Source organism: Anomaloglossus baeobatrachus, chromosome 2 (assembly GCF_048569485.1).
Source record: "Anomaloglossus baeobatrachus isolate aAnoBae1 chromosome 2, aAnoBae1.hap1, whole genome shotgun sequence".
Lineage (NCBI taxonomy): Eukaryota > Metazoa > Chordata > Amphibia > Anura > Aromobatidae > Anomaloglossus > Anomaloglossus baeobatrachus.
The window spans coordinates 181,431,405-181,449,807 of NC_134354.1; the positions used below are offsets into that span (position 1 = coordinate 181,431,405).

General features: G+C 45.3%; 1 protein-coding gene across 1 annotated transcript in view; it reads left to right on the forward strand.

Moving 5' to 3' along the window:
* The window catches only part of RPGR (retinitis pigmentosa GTPase regulator), a 118,846-nt gene that overhangs the window by 34,002 nt on the left and 66,441 nt on the right, over positions 1 to 18,403 (forward strand). The window contains exons 4-6 of the mRNA XM_075335508.1: positions 1,368 to 1,430; positions 9,482 to 9,640; positions 11,739 to 11,888. Of these exons, the coding sequence (XP_075191623.1) occupies positions 1,368 to 1,430; positions 9,482 to 9,640; positions 11,739 to 11,888 (372 nt within the window). The remainder of the gene's footprint in view (positions 1 to 1,367; positions 1,431 to 9,481; positions 9,641 to 11,738; positions 11,889 to 18,403) is intronic.

An 18,403-nucleotide genomic window follows, 5' to 3' on the forward strand; every position in this document is an offset into this window, starting at 1 on the left:
TTTTTTTGTCTGTTATTTCAAATAAAGGATTTTTGGGTGTTTGTGTTTATTTACTTTTACTACAGTTTAGTGATGGGGGGTGTCTCATAGACACCTGCCATCACTAAGCTAGGACTTAGTGGCAGCTATGAGCTGCCATTAACTCCTTATTACCCCGATTCGGGATGAGCCGGGAAGAGTCCCGGGACTGTCACATCTAATGAATGCGGCAATTCCGTGCGGCTGCTGGCTGATATTTTTAGGCTGGGGGGCTCCCCATCCTGAGAATACTAGCCCTCAGCCGTATGGCTTTACCTTGGCTGATATCAAAATTGTGGGGGACCGTACGCCATTTTTTTTTTAAATTTATTTTACTGCAAGATTTAGACTTGCCCACCGGCGGTTGTGATTGGTTGCAGTGAGACAGCTGTCACTCAGCATGTGGGCTTGTCTGACTGTAATCAATCATAGGCGCCGGTGGGCGGGGGAAGCAGTGAATACGAGATGGAATATGAGCGGCCTGTATTGACCAAGCAGGAGAAACCATGTGAGCTTTGTGACAGCTGTGCAGCGCCACGCCGGTGATCGGTGAGTATGAGAAAGGGGGGTGAGAGAGACAGACTTCGACAGAGAGAGATTTTCTAACCAGAAAGGAATTTACACATCTGAGCATCTATTGGTGGAATGCGGTTTTTTTTGCCACATTACGACGGATCTGGCGTCCATAGGCTTTCATTTTACAGCATGCCGCACGACGCTGGATTCGGCGCGATGCATTTTTTTGTCGGTGACAACAAACGTTCCCTTGTATGTCCTTTCCGGCAGTCGGACACAGAAATTTTTGCCGGATCAAATTCGATGCCATGTGGCACAATCCGGCGCCAATACAAGTCTATCATGAGAAAAACAAATCCGGCGCCAAGAACCGGATGTGTGAAAGCACCCTTAAAAGGTATATGCGCACGCTGCGTTATGGTTTGACAACAAAACTGCACAGCGGTTTGGACATTGCAATTTCAGATTGAGAAGTTAATGGGTGGAAAATGTTGACAAAAAAGCGGTGGATTCCGCGTCTGACAGCCCACACAGCGGTTTCTCTCACATATGTGCTACTGAGGAAGGTCCACATAGGACCGAAAACGTTTTTGTTACGCACATGAATACATATTTCTTCAAACCATCTTGGGAGTGCCTTGTATACTTCTCAGACATGGCGGCAATAACCGAGCCAGACTCATTCTTCATGCTGCCTGTACCTCGGACAGCATGAATCTACTGCCTTAAAAATCTGGACATTAAAGCTATTACTTTCTTTGTTGAGTGCAGGGATGTAAATTGTTTACTGTCACTCTTGCAAAATTAACATTTTATGTTATTGTGTTTTGCAGCGTTAAAATCTGAAAAAATAAAGCTCGCTGCGTGTGGAAGAAATCACACATTGGTTTCCACAGGTATTGTTTTTTTGTGAAAATATGATGATATTATTGCTCATGATGTGAGAGTGTATGATTTTAGTATTTAAAGGTTTAGTCACACAATATCGCTGACTGGCTTTCATGACCTCTGCACAACACAGTAGATTACTGCTATTCTAGTCTCTCCGTCCACCTATAAATACAATGTAAATACAACTGGGCCTTTACACCGTGTGCAGAATTATTAGGCAAGTTGTATTTTAGAGGATTTTTTTCATTATTGATCAACAACTATGTTCTCAGTCAACCCAAAAAATATCAAAGCTTAATATTTTTGGAAGTTGGGGCGTTTTGTTTTTTTTTAGATTTGGCTACCGTGTTTCCCCGAAAGTAGGACCCCCCGAAAGTAAGGCAGGGTGGGGGTTTCGGGGGGGTCCGCCAATGTAGGGCACCCCCCGATTGTAAGGCAGGGTAGCGGGGGGGCCGGGGAATGTAAGGCCGCCTATGGGTGGTGGTCGCGGCGTAATGTAAGGCCGCATATGGGTGGGGGTCCCTGGGGAAAGTACAGGAACTTACCGCTGCCGCTGTTCCCTCGCTCCATCCAGGCCTTCTCCAGTCTCGTGCCACCCGTGGTCCGCCTCCGGTGAATGGTCCCCGCAAGGCTCCCTGCTGGCCATCAGCTCGAGCTGTGATTGGCCAGTCAGCCGGACTCGCAGCTGATTGGCCCTCAGCTCGAGCTGCGATTGGCCAGTCAGCCGGCTCGCAGCTGATTGGCCCTCAGCTCGAGCTGCGATTGGCCAGTCAGCCGGCTCGCAGCTGATTGGCCCTCAGCTCGAGCTGCGATTGGCCAGTCAGCCGGCTCGCAGCTGATTGGCCGAAATCAGCCGCGACGTCACCGCCTGCAGGCTCGCTCCGATTTCGGTAAGTTCCGAAACTCTGTGTGTGTGTGTGTGTGTGTGTGTGTGTGTGTGTACGGTATGTGTATGGGTGCCGTATGGGGCTGTATGTGTCAGTGTGTGTGTACGGTACCGGTACGATATGTGTGTGGGTGCCGTGTGGGGCTGTACCGGTACCGTATGTGTCAGTGTGTGTGGTGGCAGAGTGGGGGGCAGAACCACTGTATGGGGAGGCTGCAGGGGGGAGGATGGGGTGGATGCCGGATCTCAAACAATGGGGAGGCTGCAGGGGGGAGGAAGGGGTGGATGCCGGATCTCAAACAATGGGGAGGCTGCAGGGGGGAGGAAAGGGTGGATGCCGGATCTCAAACAATGGGGAGGCTGCAGGGGGGAGGAAGGGGTGGATGCCGGATCTCAAACAATGGGGAGGCTGCAGGGGGGAGGAAGGGGTGGATGCCGGATCTCAAACAATGGGGAGGCTGCAGGGGGGAGGAAGGGGTGGATGCCGGATCTCAAACAATGGGGAGGCTGCAGGGGGGAGGAAGGGGTGGATGCCGGATCTCAAACAATGGGGAGGCTGCAGGGGGGAGGAAGGGGTGGATGCCGGATCTCAAACAATGGGGAGGCTGCAGGGGGAGGATTGTCATTTTTTTTCCAATGTAAGGCCTCCCCCGAAAGTAAGGCAGGGTGGGACTTTTGGGGGTAAAATTAATGTAAGACAGGGCCTTACTTTCGGGGAAACACGGTATCTTAGGAGGATATCTGTTTGTGCCTGTTACTATTACTGTGCAGAATTATTAGGCAACTTAATAAAAAACCAAATATATTCCCATCTCACTTGTTTATTTTCACCAGGTAAACCAATATAACTGCAAAAAAATAGAAATAAACATTTCTGACATTCAAAAACAAAACCCCAAAAAATTAGTGACCAATACAGCCACCTTTCTTTATGATGACACTCAACAGCCTACCATCCATAGATTCTGTGATTTGCTTGATCATTGTGTGCAGCAGTCACCACAGCCTACAGACACTGTTCTGAGAGGTGTACTGTTTTCCCTCCCTGTAGATCTTACATTTTATGAGGGACCACAGGTTCTCTATGGGGTTCAGATCAGATGAACAAGTGGGCCATGTCATTATTTTTTCATCTTTTAGACCTTTACTGGCCAGCCACGCTGTGGAGTAGTTGGATGCATGTGATTGAGCATTGTCCTGCATGAAAATCATGTTTTTCTTGAACGATACCGACTTCTTCCTGTACCACTGCTTGAAGAAGTTGTCTTCCAGAAACTGGCAGTCGGTCTGGGAGTTAAGCTTCACTCCATCCTCAACCTGAAAAGGTCCCACAAGTTCATCTTTGATGATACCAGCCCATACCAGTACCCCACCTCCATCTTGCTGGCATCTGAGTCGGAGTGGAGCTCTTTGCCTTTTACTGATCCATCCTCTGGCCCATCCATCTGACCCATCAAGAGTCACTCTCATTTCATCAATCCATAAAACCTTTGAAAAATCAGTCTTAAGATATTTCCTGGCTCAGTCTTGACGTTTTATCTTCTGTTTCTTGTTCAAAGGTGGTCATTTTTCAGCCTTCCTCACCTTGGCCATGTCCCTGAGTGTGGCACACCTTGTGCTTTTTGATACTCCAGTAACGTTGCAGCTCTGAAATATGGCCAAACTGGTGGCAAATGGCATCTTGGCAATTTCACGCTGATTTTCCTCAATTCATGAGCAGTTATTTTGCGCCTTTTTTGCCCAACACGCTTCTTGCGACCCTGTTGGCTATTTGGCATGAAACACTTGATTGTTTGGTGATCATGCTTCAAAGGTTTGGCAATTTCAAGACTGCTGCATCCCTCTGCAAGACATCTCACAATTTTGGACTTTTCAGAGCCCGTCAAATCTCTCTTCTGACCCATTTTGCCAAAAGAAAGGAAGTTGCCTAGTAATTAAGCACACCTTATATAGGGTGTTGATGTCATTACACCACACCCCTCCTTATTACAGAGATGCACATCACCTGATTTACTTAATTGGTAGTTGGCTCTCAAGCCTATAAAGCTTGGAGTAGGACAACATGTATAAAAAGTGTCATGTGATCAAAATACTCATTTGCCTAATTAATATATATATATATATATATATATATATATATATATATATATATATATATATATATATATATATATATACATACAGTGCCTACAAGTAGTCTTCAACCCCCTGCAGATTTAGCAGGTTTGATAAGATGCAAATAAGTTAGAGCCTGCAAACTTCAAACAAGAGCAAGATTTATTAACAGATGCATAAATCTTACAAACCAACAAGTTATGTTGCTCAGTTAAATTTTAATACATTTTCAACATAAAAGTGTGGGTCAATTATTATTCAACCCCTAGGTTTAATATTTTGTGGAATAACCCTTGTTTGCAATTACAGCTAATAATCGTCTTTTATAAGACCTGATCAGGCCGGCACAGGTCTCTGGAGTTATCTTGGCCCACTCCTCCATGCAGATCTTCTCCAAGTTATCTAGGTTCTTTGGGTGTCTCATGTGGACTTTAATCTTGAGCTCCTTCCACAAGTTTTCAATTGGGTTAAGGTCAGGAGACTGACTAGGCCACTGCAACACCTTGATTTTTTCCCTCTTGAACCAGGCCTTGGTTTTCTTGGCTGTGTGCTTTGGCTCGTTGTCTTGTTGGAAGATGAAATGACGACCCATCTTAAGATCCTTGATGGAGGAGCGGGGGTTCTTGGCCAAAATCTCCAGGTAGGTCGTGCTATCCATCTTCCCATGGATGCGGACCAGATGGCCAGGCCCCTTGGCTGAGAAGCAGCCCCACAGCATGATGCTGCTACCACCATGCTTGACTGTAGGGATGGTATTCTTGGGGTCGTATGCAGTGCCATCCAGTCTCCAAACGTCACGTGTGTGGTTGGCACCAAAGATCTCGATCTTGGTCTCATCAGACCAGAGAACCTTGAACCAGTCTGTCTAAGAGTCCTCCAAGTGATCATGAGCAAACTGTAGACGAACCTTGACATGACGCTTTGAAAGTAAAGGTACCTTACGGGCTCGTCTGGAACGGAGACCATTGCGGTGGAGTACGTTACTTATGGTATTGACTGAAACCAATGTCGCCACTGCCATGAGATCTTCCCGGAGCTCCTTCCTTGTTGTCCTTGGGTTAGCCTTGACTCTTCGGACAAGCCTGGCCTCGGCACGGGTGGAAACTTTCAAAGGCTGTCCAGGCCGTGGAAGGCTAACAGTAGTTCCATAAGCCTTCCACTTCTGGATGATGCTCCCACCAGTGGAGACAGGTAGGCCCAACTCCTTGGAAAGGGTTTTGTACCCCTTGCCAGCCTTGTGACCCTCCATGATCTTGTCTCTGATGGCCTTGGAATGCTCCTTTGTCTTTCCCATGTTGACCAAGTATGAGTGCTGTTCACAAGTTTGGGGAGGGTCTTAATTAGTCAGAAAAGGCTGGAAAAAGAGATAATTAATCCAAACATGTGAAGCTCATTGTTCTTTGTGCCTGAAATACTTCTTAATACTTTAGGGGAACCAAACAGAATTCTGGTGGATTGAGGGGTTGAATAATAAATGACCCTCTGAATAAACTTTTCACAATTTATAAAAAAAAAATAAAAGAAATATCATTCTTTTTTGCTGCAGTGCATTTCACACTTCCAGGCTGATCTACAGTCCAAATGTCACAATGCCGAGTTAATTCCGAATGTGTAAACCTGCTAAATCTGCAGGGGGTTGAATACTACTGGTAGGCACTGTGTATGTATGTATGTATATATATATATATATATATATATATATATATGTATATATGTATATCTTTATTTTTATATAGCGCTAACATGTTCCGCAGCGCTTCATATACATCAGGAACGCTGTCCCCATTGGGGCTCGCAATCTAGAGTCCCTATCTGTATGTCTTTGGAGTGTGGGAGGAAACCGGAGTACCCGGAGGAAACCCACGCGAACACAGGGAGAACATACAAACTCCTTGCAGATGGTGTCCTTGGTGGGATTCGAACCCAGGACCCCAGCGCTGCAAGGCTGCAGTGCTAACCAATGAGTCACCGTGCTGCCCATACTTCTGCACACAGTGTATATTGGCTGTAAGAGAAGTCGTTTTTGTTGCCTACTAATCAGAGATCAGTTTTCATTTTTCAAACATTGCTATTGAAATTAACTCTGTGTTTTGATTGATTGCTATAAGCAGCCAAGAGCTGGCAGAGGACAAATAGAGATATATATCTAAAGCACCTAGAGAATTCCTCAGAGGAGGATTATAAACCTGTACCCAAAGTGGTATGGACAGAAAGGAATGCTATTTATTAATATAACAATTCATAAATAATAATCAAATATTCTATTTAATAGATGTTGATATTACCATACTGCTCCTGTTGTCAATATCAGATCAAGCAACAGAATAGTGGAGAAAATAAGGTCAGCTGTGCAGAGGAAGCCTTGAAAGGAAGCTGGGGGCTTGTGGGAAATGTAGTTCGCAGTAGTCACATGGTCAGCACTGTAGGACCGCCCACTTCACACTGAGCAGAGACCACATTATGTAGGAATTGGGGCTAGAAATAGGAGGAAGACTGTAGCCAATAAGAATCTGAAGGCATGGTTGCCTTATTTTAAAGAGATTATTTGGCTACAGGGAATTTTGAAAAAAACAAACAAAAAATTCTGGGATCACCCCTTTAAATCATAAACAAAGTTTACTTTTTAGGGCTCGCTCAGACGGCTGTAGATCCTCTCATGTGAGAGAACCAGCCTGATTATGTTAATGATGTTCTGCTCAAACTCTGGTCAGTGATCTGTTGATTACTGTGATCCGATTCTTCCATATGCGAGAATCAGTGCACAGGTGTTGAGAAGATTGAGAACTTAATTTCTCCATTGCCTGTGCCAGTGTAGTTTAGACTGCAATCAATGGCTTCTCCCAACCCCACTCCAGTCTCTCCTTATACACTTATATAGGGAGAGACTTGTCAGTCATGGAGCGGGGTGGGGAGAATTCACCAGAGACTCACCTCGGTCTTGCCATCTGAGATGCATAAACCAGGTTCTGAAAGTATGTTTTCTCTAAAATGCTGCAACATTTCGGGGTAAGTGGGGGCACATGTACAGTAAAACAGCTAGTGTCCGATTCATGTTATCGGTGGTTTGGTCAGGATGAATCTGCTGTCAGGTTGTCTTTAATGATTTCTCCCGCTTCAACACGTGCCCCCAGTATGTATTTGCCATGTTCCCATTGGATTTCTCAGGCTGTCCATTAGTCTGCAGCATGGCCATGGACACATGAATGTGGAAAAGCATATAGTGATTCACAATAATCTTAAAGGTGTTGTCCGCTACTAGGACAACCCCTTCTGATTCCATGTTTTCCACAGGTGAAATAAAAAGGCCTTTACTTGCCTCCCATATCGGCGCTGCTCCAGCGGTGTCGGGGCTCACCTTGGGTTGTGACGTCACGTGAGCTCCACATCCAATCAGTGCCGGCTTGTCTCCCCACCTTCAGACCATACAAGCAGTGAATACGAAGTGAGTGCAGCCGCAGTGCTCCCTTCCTGTTGATTAACTTGTTTAGTCCAAAGATGGGACGACAGAAGCCTGCACTGATTGGACATGGGAGTCACATGATGTCACTACCCCCATGTCCGCTAGAACACCGCCAGTACGGGAGGTGAGTATAGGCTTTTTTATTTTACCTGGGGGAAATATGGAATCAGAAGGGGTTGTCCTTGTAATGAACAACCCCTTTAAAAGTAATGAGATTCTGCAGGGGATGCCAATAATATTCGACTCTAACCTTGTCTTATATCGCTGTCTTTGCACCTGAGATATTGAGCTGACACTGTCAATTATAATAGAGGAGGAAATTGCTAAACCAGTGTTTGATTGTTGCTCTTAGTCCAGAATCCAGGAGTGAAATCCAAAAAATTTAATAAAGGGGTATCCTCATCTATCATTTACTTTGTCATGCAGTTTCTGTAACTCACACAAAGTCTTATTGTTTAAACTGCAGATATAGATGGATATTCCTATCTCCACCATTTCTATAGCTAAAATGAGGGGTGAGCAATTAATTTTTCCTAGTGACCATATGACAGTGGTGTGGAGGGTGGATCCAACAGGCTTAAATAATTAATCCTACTCATTATTAACATATGAATTAAAGCTATTTTATATTGCGCCCACACACAACCCCCTATGCACAGTATGAGCCCCCACACAGCCCTTTATATACAGTATAAGCCCCCACACAGCCCCCTACATACAGTGTGAGACAACACATAGTGTATATACATCATGAGCCCCCACACTGCTTCCTTTGAACAGCATGAACCTCCACACAGTCCCCTCCCAATCAAAGCTTTTAGATTTAGCCATGTAGCAGAGCTGACAGCTGTTCCTGCCCACACCATGATCTTTATAGAGACTGAGCATTGACAGTGAGGTGTCCATCTTAGAGGAGGGGGTGTGCTGGACTGCCGTGCATGTAACATTGTAGTCTGAGCAATGATAAGTCCTGCTGGTTATACAAACATTGCAAATAAACAATATATCACACCTTGACAAGACAGGCATCCCTGAATTCTGCGTTTTATCCCTTGCAGCATGCTGTCTTCAGATTACACAGCAAAAACCTGTTGACAGATTCCCTTTAACTGTCAGGCTTCAATGGCTTTATCCTATTCCATCAAACCCCAACAACATTTTTGTTTGCTTTTTAAAAGTTTGGAAAAGCTCAAAAATGGCCAAAAGTCATATATTTTGGCCCAAATGATGCTTGTCCCAACATTTGTGACAGATTTCATTGGTATAGCTAATTCTAGCCGCCCCACATATGTGTTTATAGAGTGCCTTGTAGCAGATACTTAGAGGATATCTGCGCAGGCGTCATCCTGCAGTAACGACTGATAATGTAGAACTTGCTGACAACAGGCTTAGATCTTTTACTTTCTACAAATATCTTGGAGCATCTGAGCGTGGCCTTGTTAGTGGCGGTCGTACATCGTGCCTGGTGATTGATTCCGCTGTGGCCGGAGGTCGCTGTACAGCGTGATGAGAAGCAGAGGAGCCTGTGCAGTTCACTAACTCCTAGCTGTTTTGAGGAAATAACAATGAGGTCTTGTGTGTTTGGTCTTTTATAGCACAAGGAAAGGTTTATTCTTCGGGCTGGAATAGTGAAGGACAATTGGGACTCGGCGACACCACCGAAAGATCAAGCTTTCATGAAATTACCTTCTTCAATGGACAGTGCAAAATCAAACAGCTGTCAGCCGGATCCAATACATCGGCAGTCCTAACGGGTAGGAGACATAACATCTACACGCTGTGAACGCTAACTGCTGCAATGTGACATAAACACATGTAACGGGAGTATTGCCAATCATTTTATCAGTAAAGTGTTGATGTACAAATAATGTGTGGGTTCAAATAATCGTCACCTTCTACATTTACATCCCATGAGGATTTGCCTCTCGCAGCCTTGCACTGACAAGTTTATTTATTTTATTTACTCACTTACCGGTATATAACGCTATTAATTCCACAGCGCTGTACAGATATGATCATCACTGTCCCCAATGGGGCTCACAATCTGTATTCTATATCAGTATGTCTTGGAATGTGGGGGGAAACTAGAGGAAACCCAAGCAAAGAAAGCGAGAGCATACAAACTCCTTGCAGATGTTGGCCATAGTGGGATGTGAACCCAAGACCCTAGCGCTGCAAGACTACAGTGCTAACCACTGAGCCACCGTGCTGCCCACATTCTCATAACACAATCACATTGGGAACATGGGCACTACACAGCTGGCACCTGCTCTAAAGTGGAGCTTGTAGTCTGATTGTTACCCAATATGTAGTCCAGAATGTCGTCATTTAAAAAAAGTCCTGCAAAAAAACACAGTCAAAAAACGGAAAACGTTATAGCATTTGCAATGTAGTAAAGAAAATAAGTCAAAATTTACTGGATCCCTAGAAAGGTTGTCTCCTGATTGCCATTAATGGCATAATCAGAGACTACACCGTACAGTTGCGAAGGATGTAGGAATTCTCATAATAGTGAATGGAGAGAGAAGCGTGTCTGCAGGCGTGGGGCACCAGGCTCCTATTCTGGAGGAAGCAGATCAAAGAACTGTGACACAAATCTGTTAAACAGTCACGGCATACCCAGGCAGGACATTACAGCCAGTCATAAGATTACCTCTTTAAAGGGACCTGTTACCAGATAAATGCCCAGGACGATCTGTATAACTTAAAAAAGACCTTTAAGTATACTCACCAGCAGGGCGGTTGCATCTGATGAGCATTGATCGTATCGGTCCGGTGCCTCCTCTTTTCTTGCTATCCTACGTCATTCACACAGAGCCTCCCATTGCGCTTCTGTGCACGCGCACTTCTCTCTACCCAGAGCAAAGTACGGTAATGTGCATGCACAGGGAAAGGTCAAAGACCGCCTGCGCATGTGCGTGTGCAGGAGCGCAGTGGAGGACTCTGTGTGAATGAGGTATGACGGCGATGGAAGGAAGAGAGGAGGTTCTGGACCGACACTAGCGACACCCATTGGACTGGACCGCGCCGCAGCTTTACACACTGCGACATCTCTAGCGATAGCTAGCGATGTCGTGCGTGATAGCACCCGCCCCCGTCGCTCGTGTGACATTTGGTGATCGCTGCCGTAGTGAACATTATCGCTACGGCAGCGGCACACGCACATATCTTGACAGCGACGTTGCTGTGACCGCCGAACAATCCCTCCCTCAAGGGGGAGGTGCGTTCGGCTTCATAGTGACGTCACTGCGGCGTCACTAAGTGGCCGGCCAATAGAAGCGGAGGGGTGGAGATGAGCGGGACGTAACATCCCACCCACCTCCTTCATTCCTCATTGCCGGTGGACGCAGGTAAGGAGATTTTAGTCGTTCCTGCGGTGTCACACATAGCGATGTGTGATGCTGCAGGAACGACGAACAACATCGTACCTGTGGCAGCAGCGGTATTAAGGAAAGGAGCGACGTGTCAATGATCCCCGTTTTTTAACGATTTTGCGATCGTTGATCGTCGCTCCTTGGTGTCACACGCTGCGATGTCGCTACCAGCGCCGGATGTGCATCACTAACGACGTGACCCCAACAATATATCGGTAGCGATGTCGCAGCGTGTAAAGCACCCTTTAGTTTAAGTGCAGACTGTATAATCTGACATCTGCTCCCAGACATCTCCATGTTATTGCACACACTTATAAGAAGAAGGAGAAATGAACGTCTCCTTCTGATCTCTTGTGCAATGAACCCCACATGTAATACTGGAAATAACATAAGATCATTTCTGTTCCTCCAGCGCACTGAATATCTATTGATGATAAATAATAAATATTAATATAGCGTTATATCTGATTCATTTCAGCGGATGGCAAACTTTACATGTGGGGTGAAAATTCAGAAGGTCAGCTGGGACTTGGTAGTGAGAAGAACATCTGCACTCCTCACCAGATAGATGCTGGGAAGCCGATTTCTTGGATTTCTTGTGGCTATTACCATTCAGCTTTTGTAACACGTAAGTAAAGCTACGCTTTTTCTTGTAAAATAGCGAACACCATAAGGAAACTGGATGACCCATAGTATAGTTAAAGAGAACCAGTCAATCACCTACGGAGAGGTCTAGCCTTGATCTGGCGCCTCCTCTGTTCTTGTGATCGCCGTCCTCCTTCTTGCTTCGTGCGGATGATGCATCCTAAGTGACTCACACTGTGTATATCATTGCATTCCCCTGCAGGCGCACATCTGCCAAGGGCAGGGCAAAGTATTGTAGTGCACATGCGCAGGCGGTCTATGGCCTTTTCCCGCACCTACGTGTTACAGTACTTTTGTTCTGTCTGCAGCAGGGCAGAAAGAACGGCACCTGCACAGGTCTGCATTGGAAGATACTTTGTGGATGACGTAGGACGCGTTATGCACACGAAGAATAAAAGAAAACCTCAATCGCAAAAAAAGAGAAGACACCAGATTAGTCCAGCAATGCCCATTGGCAGGACCCTTCCGTAGGCAACTATAATCAAAGGTCTTTTTTTTTTCCCTTGCAGAGAGGATTGGGGACATACGGTATATACAGCATTCTAGAATGCATTCTGTGGGCTTTCAGGTGCTGTACTATAAATTTGAAAAACCTGGTCACGCATTCCATTTAAAGAGGATTATTCACAAGATTTCATAATTCTATCTAGATTAATGAAATAGCTATGTTAGGTGTGATGAGACTGGTGTACTTTCTTTGAAATTTTATGTAATAACTAGAAGGTGGCCCGATTCTAACGCATCGGGTATTCTAGAATTTATGTATTGTGTAGTTAATGCATGATTTGTGTTTTATATATATATAAATATATATATATATATATATATATATATATATATATATATATACTAGAAGGTGGCCCGATTCTAATGCATCAGGTATTCTAGAATTTACATATTGTGTAGTTAATGTATGATTTTTGTTTTATATATATATATATATATATATATATATATATATATATATATATATATATATATATATATATAGATGTTGTTGTGTGTAGTTGCCAAGTGTTTGTGTAGGGCGCTGTACATGTTCTGGGTGTTGTCTGGGTGGGGGGGGGTGTGAGAGCGGTGTTTTGTGTGTTGCGTTGTGTGTGTTGCGTTGTTTGTGGAGCGCTGTGTGTCTGCAGCATTGTGTGTGTGTGGTGCTGTGTGTGTTGTGTGGGTGTAGCTGTGGGGTGCGTGTGTGTGTTTTGGGGGGAGGTATGTTTTGTGCAATGTGCGTGTTGCGCGGTATGTGCGTATATTTGTGTATGCCGCGGTGTTTGTGTGTTGTGTGTGTGCGGAGTTGTCTGTATGTGTGTGTGGGTGTCTGTGTAGGGCGGTGTTTGTGGTTCCCAGTGTGTGTGTGGTGTGTTGTGCGGTGCGCGTGTGGCGGTGTGTGTGTTTTGGGGGTAGGTGTGCACCCCCATCGTGCTCCATCCCCCATGCTGCGCACCCCCCATCGTGCTCCTTCCCCCATCTGCGCACCCCCCATCGTGCTCCTTCCCCCATCTGCGCACCCCCCATCGTGCTCCTTCCCCCATGCTGCGCACCCCCCATCGTGCTCCATCTCCCATGCTGCACACCCCCCATCGTGCTCTATCCTCCATGCTGCACACCCCCCATCGTGCTCCATCCCCCATGCTATAATAGTCCTCCTATTATACTCAGAGAGGAGTATAATAGGAGGACTATAATAGGATGAGTAGTCCTGGGGAAAGAGGAGTATAATGGGAGGAGTAGTTCTGGGGGGAGATATATAGGTGCCCAACGTGTGCCGGGGCGGGGCCGAGCGGGCTAACGTGTGCCGGGGCGGGGCCGAGCGTGCCAACGTGTGCCAGGGGCGGGGCCGAGCGGGCGAGGCGTCAGCATATGCCGGCTCCCTGCATATGTGTACCGGGAGCCGGTGTACGCTGGTAACCATGATACACATCGGGTAACTAAGGGAAGCGCTTCCTATAGTTACCCGATGTGTATCATGGTTCCCAGCGTACACCGGCTCAGTCACGATCCCAGCATCGCAAAGTTATGTCCGCCGGGGGCGGGGCTGAGCGTGCCAATGTGTGCCGGGGGCGGGGCCGAGCGGGTGAGGCGTCAGCGTATGCCGGCTCCCTGCATATGTGTACCGGGAGCCGGTGTACGCTTGAGCGGGCGATGCGTGCGGAGGGCCGGGGCGAGCGGCCAATCTATGCGGGTGGCGGGGCCAGGCCGAGTCGAGCGGCCAATTCGTGGGGGGGGCGGGGCCAGGCCAAGCCCAGCGGCCAATCCGACAGTTGTCACTGTAACGACACAATTTTGGAGCAAGACAGACAGAATAAGGCAATTATATATATAGATGGCTGCATAATCCTGATATCAAAAGGTTATTATCAAGTTTAAAATTGTGCCTGAACATTAGGAATTTGTCCAGCCCGACCCTCCGGTTTTGTTTTACCACTTGGAAAAAAGAAAGTTGGAAAATTTATGTAGGGAGGTGACATTATCGAAAAAGAGCTATTCAGCTCGATCATATGCACTGCCTCTCTATTGATACCACTAGCAGTGCCTGAAATAGCTGAGCACTACACACACACACAATACACACACACACACACACACACGTATATAGTGTGTCTATTTACAGTATATACAGTATATGTATATTTATGTTTCATATTGCTGTAGTCAAACAGATAACAAAAACATTCCAGCTCATTTCACCGCAAGGTATATGTAATACACATATACAGTGGCTACAAGTAGTCTTCAACCCCCTGCAGATTTAGCAGGTTTGATAAGATGCAAATAAGTTAGAGCCTGCAAACTTCAAACAAGAGCAGGATTTATTAACAGATGCATAAATCTTACAAACCAACAAGTTATGTTGCTCAGTTAAATTTTAATAAATTTTCAACATAAAAGTGTGGGTCAATTATTATTCAATCCCTAGGTTTAATATTTTGTGGAATAACCCTTGTTTGCAATTACAGCTAATAATCGTCTTTTATAAGACCTGATCAGGCCGGCACAGGTCTCTGGAATTATCTTGGCCCACTCCTCCATGCAGATCTTCTCCAAGTTATCTAGGTTCTTTGGGTGTCTCATGTGGACTCTAATCTTGAGCTCCTTCCACAAGTTTTCAATTGGGTTAAGGTCAGGAGACTGACTAGGCCACTGCAACACCTTGATTTTTTCCCTCTTGAACCAGGCCTTGGTTTTCTTGGCTGTGTGCTTTGGGTCGTTGTCTTGTTGGAAGATGAAATGACCCATCTTAAGATCCTTGATGGAGGAGCGGAGGTTCTTGGCCAAAATCTCCAGGTAGGCCGTGCTATCCATCTTCCCATGGATGCGGACCAGATGGCCAGGCTCCTTGGCTGAGAAACTACCCCACAGCATGATGCTGCCACCACCATACTTCACTGTAGGGATTGGTATTCTTGGGGTCGTATGCAGTGCCATCCAGTCTCAAAACGTCACGTGTGTGGTTGGCACCAAAGATATCGATCTTGGTCTCATCAGACCAGAGAACCTTGAACCAGTCTGTCTCAGAGTCCTCCAAGTGATCATGAGCAAACTGTAGACGAGCCTTGACATGACGCTTTGAAAGTAAAGGTACCTTACGGGCTCGTCTGGAACGGAGACAATTGCGGTGGAGTACGTTACTTATGGTATTGACTGAAACCAATGTCCCCACTGCCATGAGATCTTCCCGAAGCTCCTTCCTTGTTGTCCTTGGGTTAGCCTTGACTCTTCGGACAAGCCTGGCCTCTGCACGGGTGGAAACTTTCAAAGGCTGTCCAGGCCGTGGAAGGCTAACAGTAGTTCCATAAGCCTTCCACTTCCGGATGATGCTCCCAACAGTGGAGACAGGTAGGCCCAACTCCTTGGAAAGGGTTTTGTACCCCTTGCCAGCCTTGTGACCCTCCACGATCTTGTCTCTGATGGCCTTGGAATGCTCCTTTGTCTTTCCCATGTTGACCAAGTATGAGTGCTGTTCACAAGTTTGGGGAGGGTCTTAATTAGTCAGAAAAGGCTGGAAAAAGAGATAATTAATCCAAACATGTAAAGCTCATTGTTCTTTGTGCCTGAAATACTTCTTAATACTTTAGGGGAACCAAACAGAATTCTTGTGGTTTGAGGGGTTGAATAATAAATGACCCTCTGAATAAACTTTTCACAATTTAAAAAAAAAATAAAAAAAGAAATAACATTCTTTTTTGCTGCAGTGCATTTCACACTTCCAGGCTGATCTACAGTCCAAATGTCACAATGCCAAGTTAATTCCGAATGTGTAAACCTGCTAAATCTGCAGGGGGTTGAATACTACTTGTAAGCACTGTATGTATATGTGTAATCTAAAAAATTATTATTGAATTATTATTCAACTTCACCCTGTTTGGATTGTTTTGCCTTTTTTTAGTGCATTATATGGTAAAAGGAGTGATGTTACTCAGAACTACACTGTGTGCAGAATTATTACACAAATGAGTATTTTGATCACATAATACTTTTTATACATGTTGTCCTACTCCAAGCTTTATAGGCTTGAGAGCCAACTACCAATTAAGTAAATCAGGTGATGTGCATCTCTAACGAGGAGGGGTGTGGTGTAATGACATCAACACCCTATATAAGGTGTGCTTAATTATTAGGCAACTTCCTTTCCTTTGGCAAAATGGGTCAGAAGAGAGGTTTGACGGGCTCTGAAAAGTCCAAAATTGTGAGATGTCTTGCAGAGGGATGCAGCAGTCTTGAAATTGACAAACTTTTGAAGCGTGATCACCGAGCAATTAAGCGTTTCATGGGAAATAGCCAACAGGGTCGCAAGCAGCGTGTTGGGCAGAAAAGATGCAAAATAACTGCCTATGAATTGAGGAAAATCAAGCGGGAAGCTGCCAAGATGCCATTTGCCACCAGTTTGGCCATATTTCAGAGCTGCAACGTTACTGGAGTATCAAAAAGCACAAGGTGTGCCATACTCAGGGACATGGCCAAGGTGAGGAAGGCTGAAAAACGACCACCTTTGAACAAGAAACATGAGATAAAACGTCAAGACTGGGCCAAGAAATATCTTAAGATTTTTCAAAGGTTTTATGGACTGATGAAATGAGAGTGACTTTTGATGGGCCAGATGGATGGGCCAGAGGCTGGATCAGAAAAGGGCAGAGAGCTCCACTCCAACTCAGACGCCAGCAAGGTGGAGGTGGGGTACTGGTATGGGCTGGTATCATCAAAGAGGAACTTGTGGGACCTTTTCGGGTTGGAGTGAAGCTCAACTCCCAGACCGACTGCCAGTTTCTGGAAGACAACTTCTTCAAGCAGTGGTACAGGAAGAAGTCGGTATCGTTCAAGAAAAACATGATTTTCATGCAGGACAATGCTCCATCACATGCATCCAACTACTCCACAGCATGGCTGGCCAGTCAAGGTCTAAAAGATGAAAAAATAATGACATGGCCCCCTTGTTCACCTGATCTGAACCCCATAGAGAACCTGTGTTCCCTTATAAAATGTGAGAGCTACAGGGAGGGAAAACAGTACACGTCTCGGAACAGTGTCTGGGAGGCTGTGGTGTCTGCTGCACGCAATGTTGATCGTAAACAGATCAAGCAACTGACAGAATCTATGGATGGTAGGCTGTTGAGTGTCATCATAAAGAAAGGTGGCTATATTGGTCACTAATTTGTTGGGGTTTTGTTTTTGCATGTCAGAAATGTTTATTTCTAAATTTTGTGCAGTTATATTGGTTTACGTGGTGAAAATAAACAAGTGAGATGGGAATATATTTGGTTTTTATTAAGTTGCCCAATAATAAAAAACAATCCGCTAAAATACAACTTGCCCAACAATTCTGCACACGGTGCAAAATACAAGTTGTACTAAGGCTGTGTTGATAGTAAAAAATATCTCTCTTGGACAGGAAGGAGAAAAAACAAAAGTATCAAAGTGACCAGTTATCCAAAGGGTTAAAGTATGTGTAAGTAATATAGGGGCTATGAGCTTAGATGCCGTTTATTAGTTAGAACAAAAGTCTCTGCATAGATTATTAATTGGTGAGCATGTCATTTATTAAAGAGAAACTATCAGCAGACTTTTGCTATGTAATTTGAGAGCACTAGGAGCAGTGTCCCTGATTACAGGGATGTGTCACTTACTAGACTGTGTTTTTGCTTTTTCAGTAGAATAAGTGCTTTAACAGCAGGAAACAATCATTACAGGACGACTTGGCACATGCATCCTAGTCCAACCCTCGCCCCTAGCACTGATTAGAAAGCTGTGGCGAGGGTGAAGTTATACACAGTCAACAACTGAGCTCTGATAAAAATGTGTCTATATTAATGGCGGCACTCAGTATGCTTAGTGATACATTGTTGGAATACGGGTCTTCGTCACTAACTTATGCTGCTGTCAGATTACACAGTAAAAACTTGTTTACAGATACCCTGTTAGAGTAGTTTTCCAGCCGCATACAATCGTGGGGGTCCATGGCAGAGTCTAAGGCCCTACCCACCGTCCCGCCTCAAAGGATAT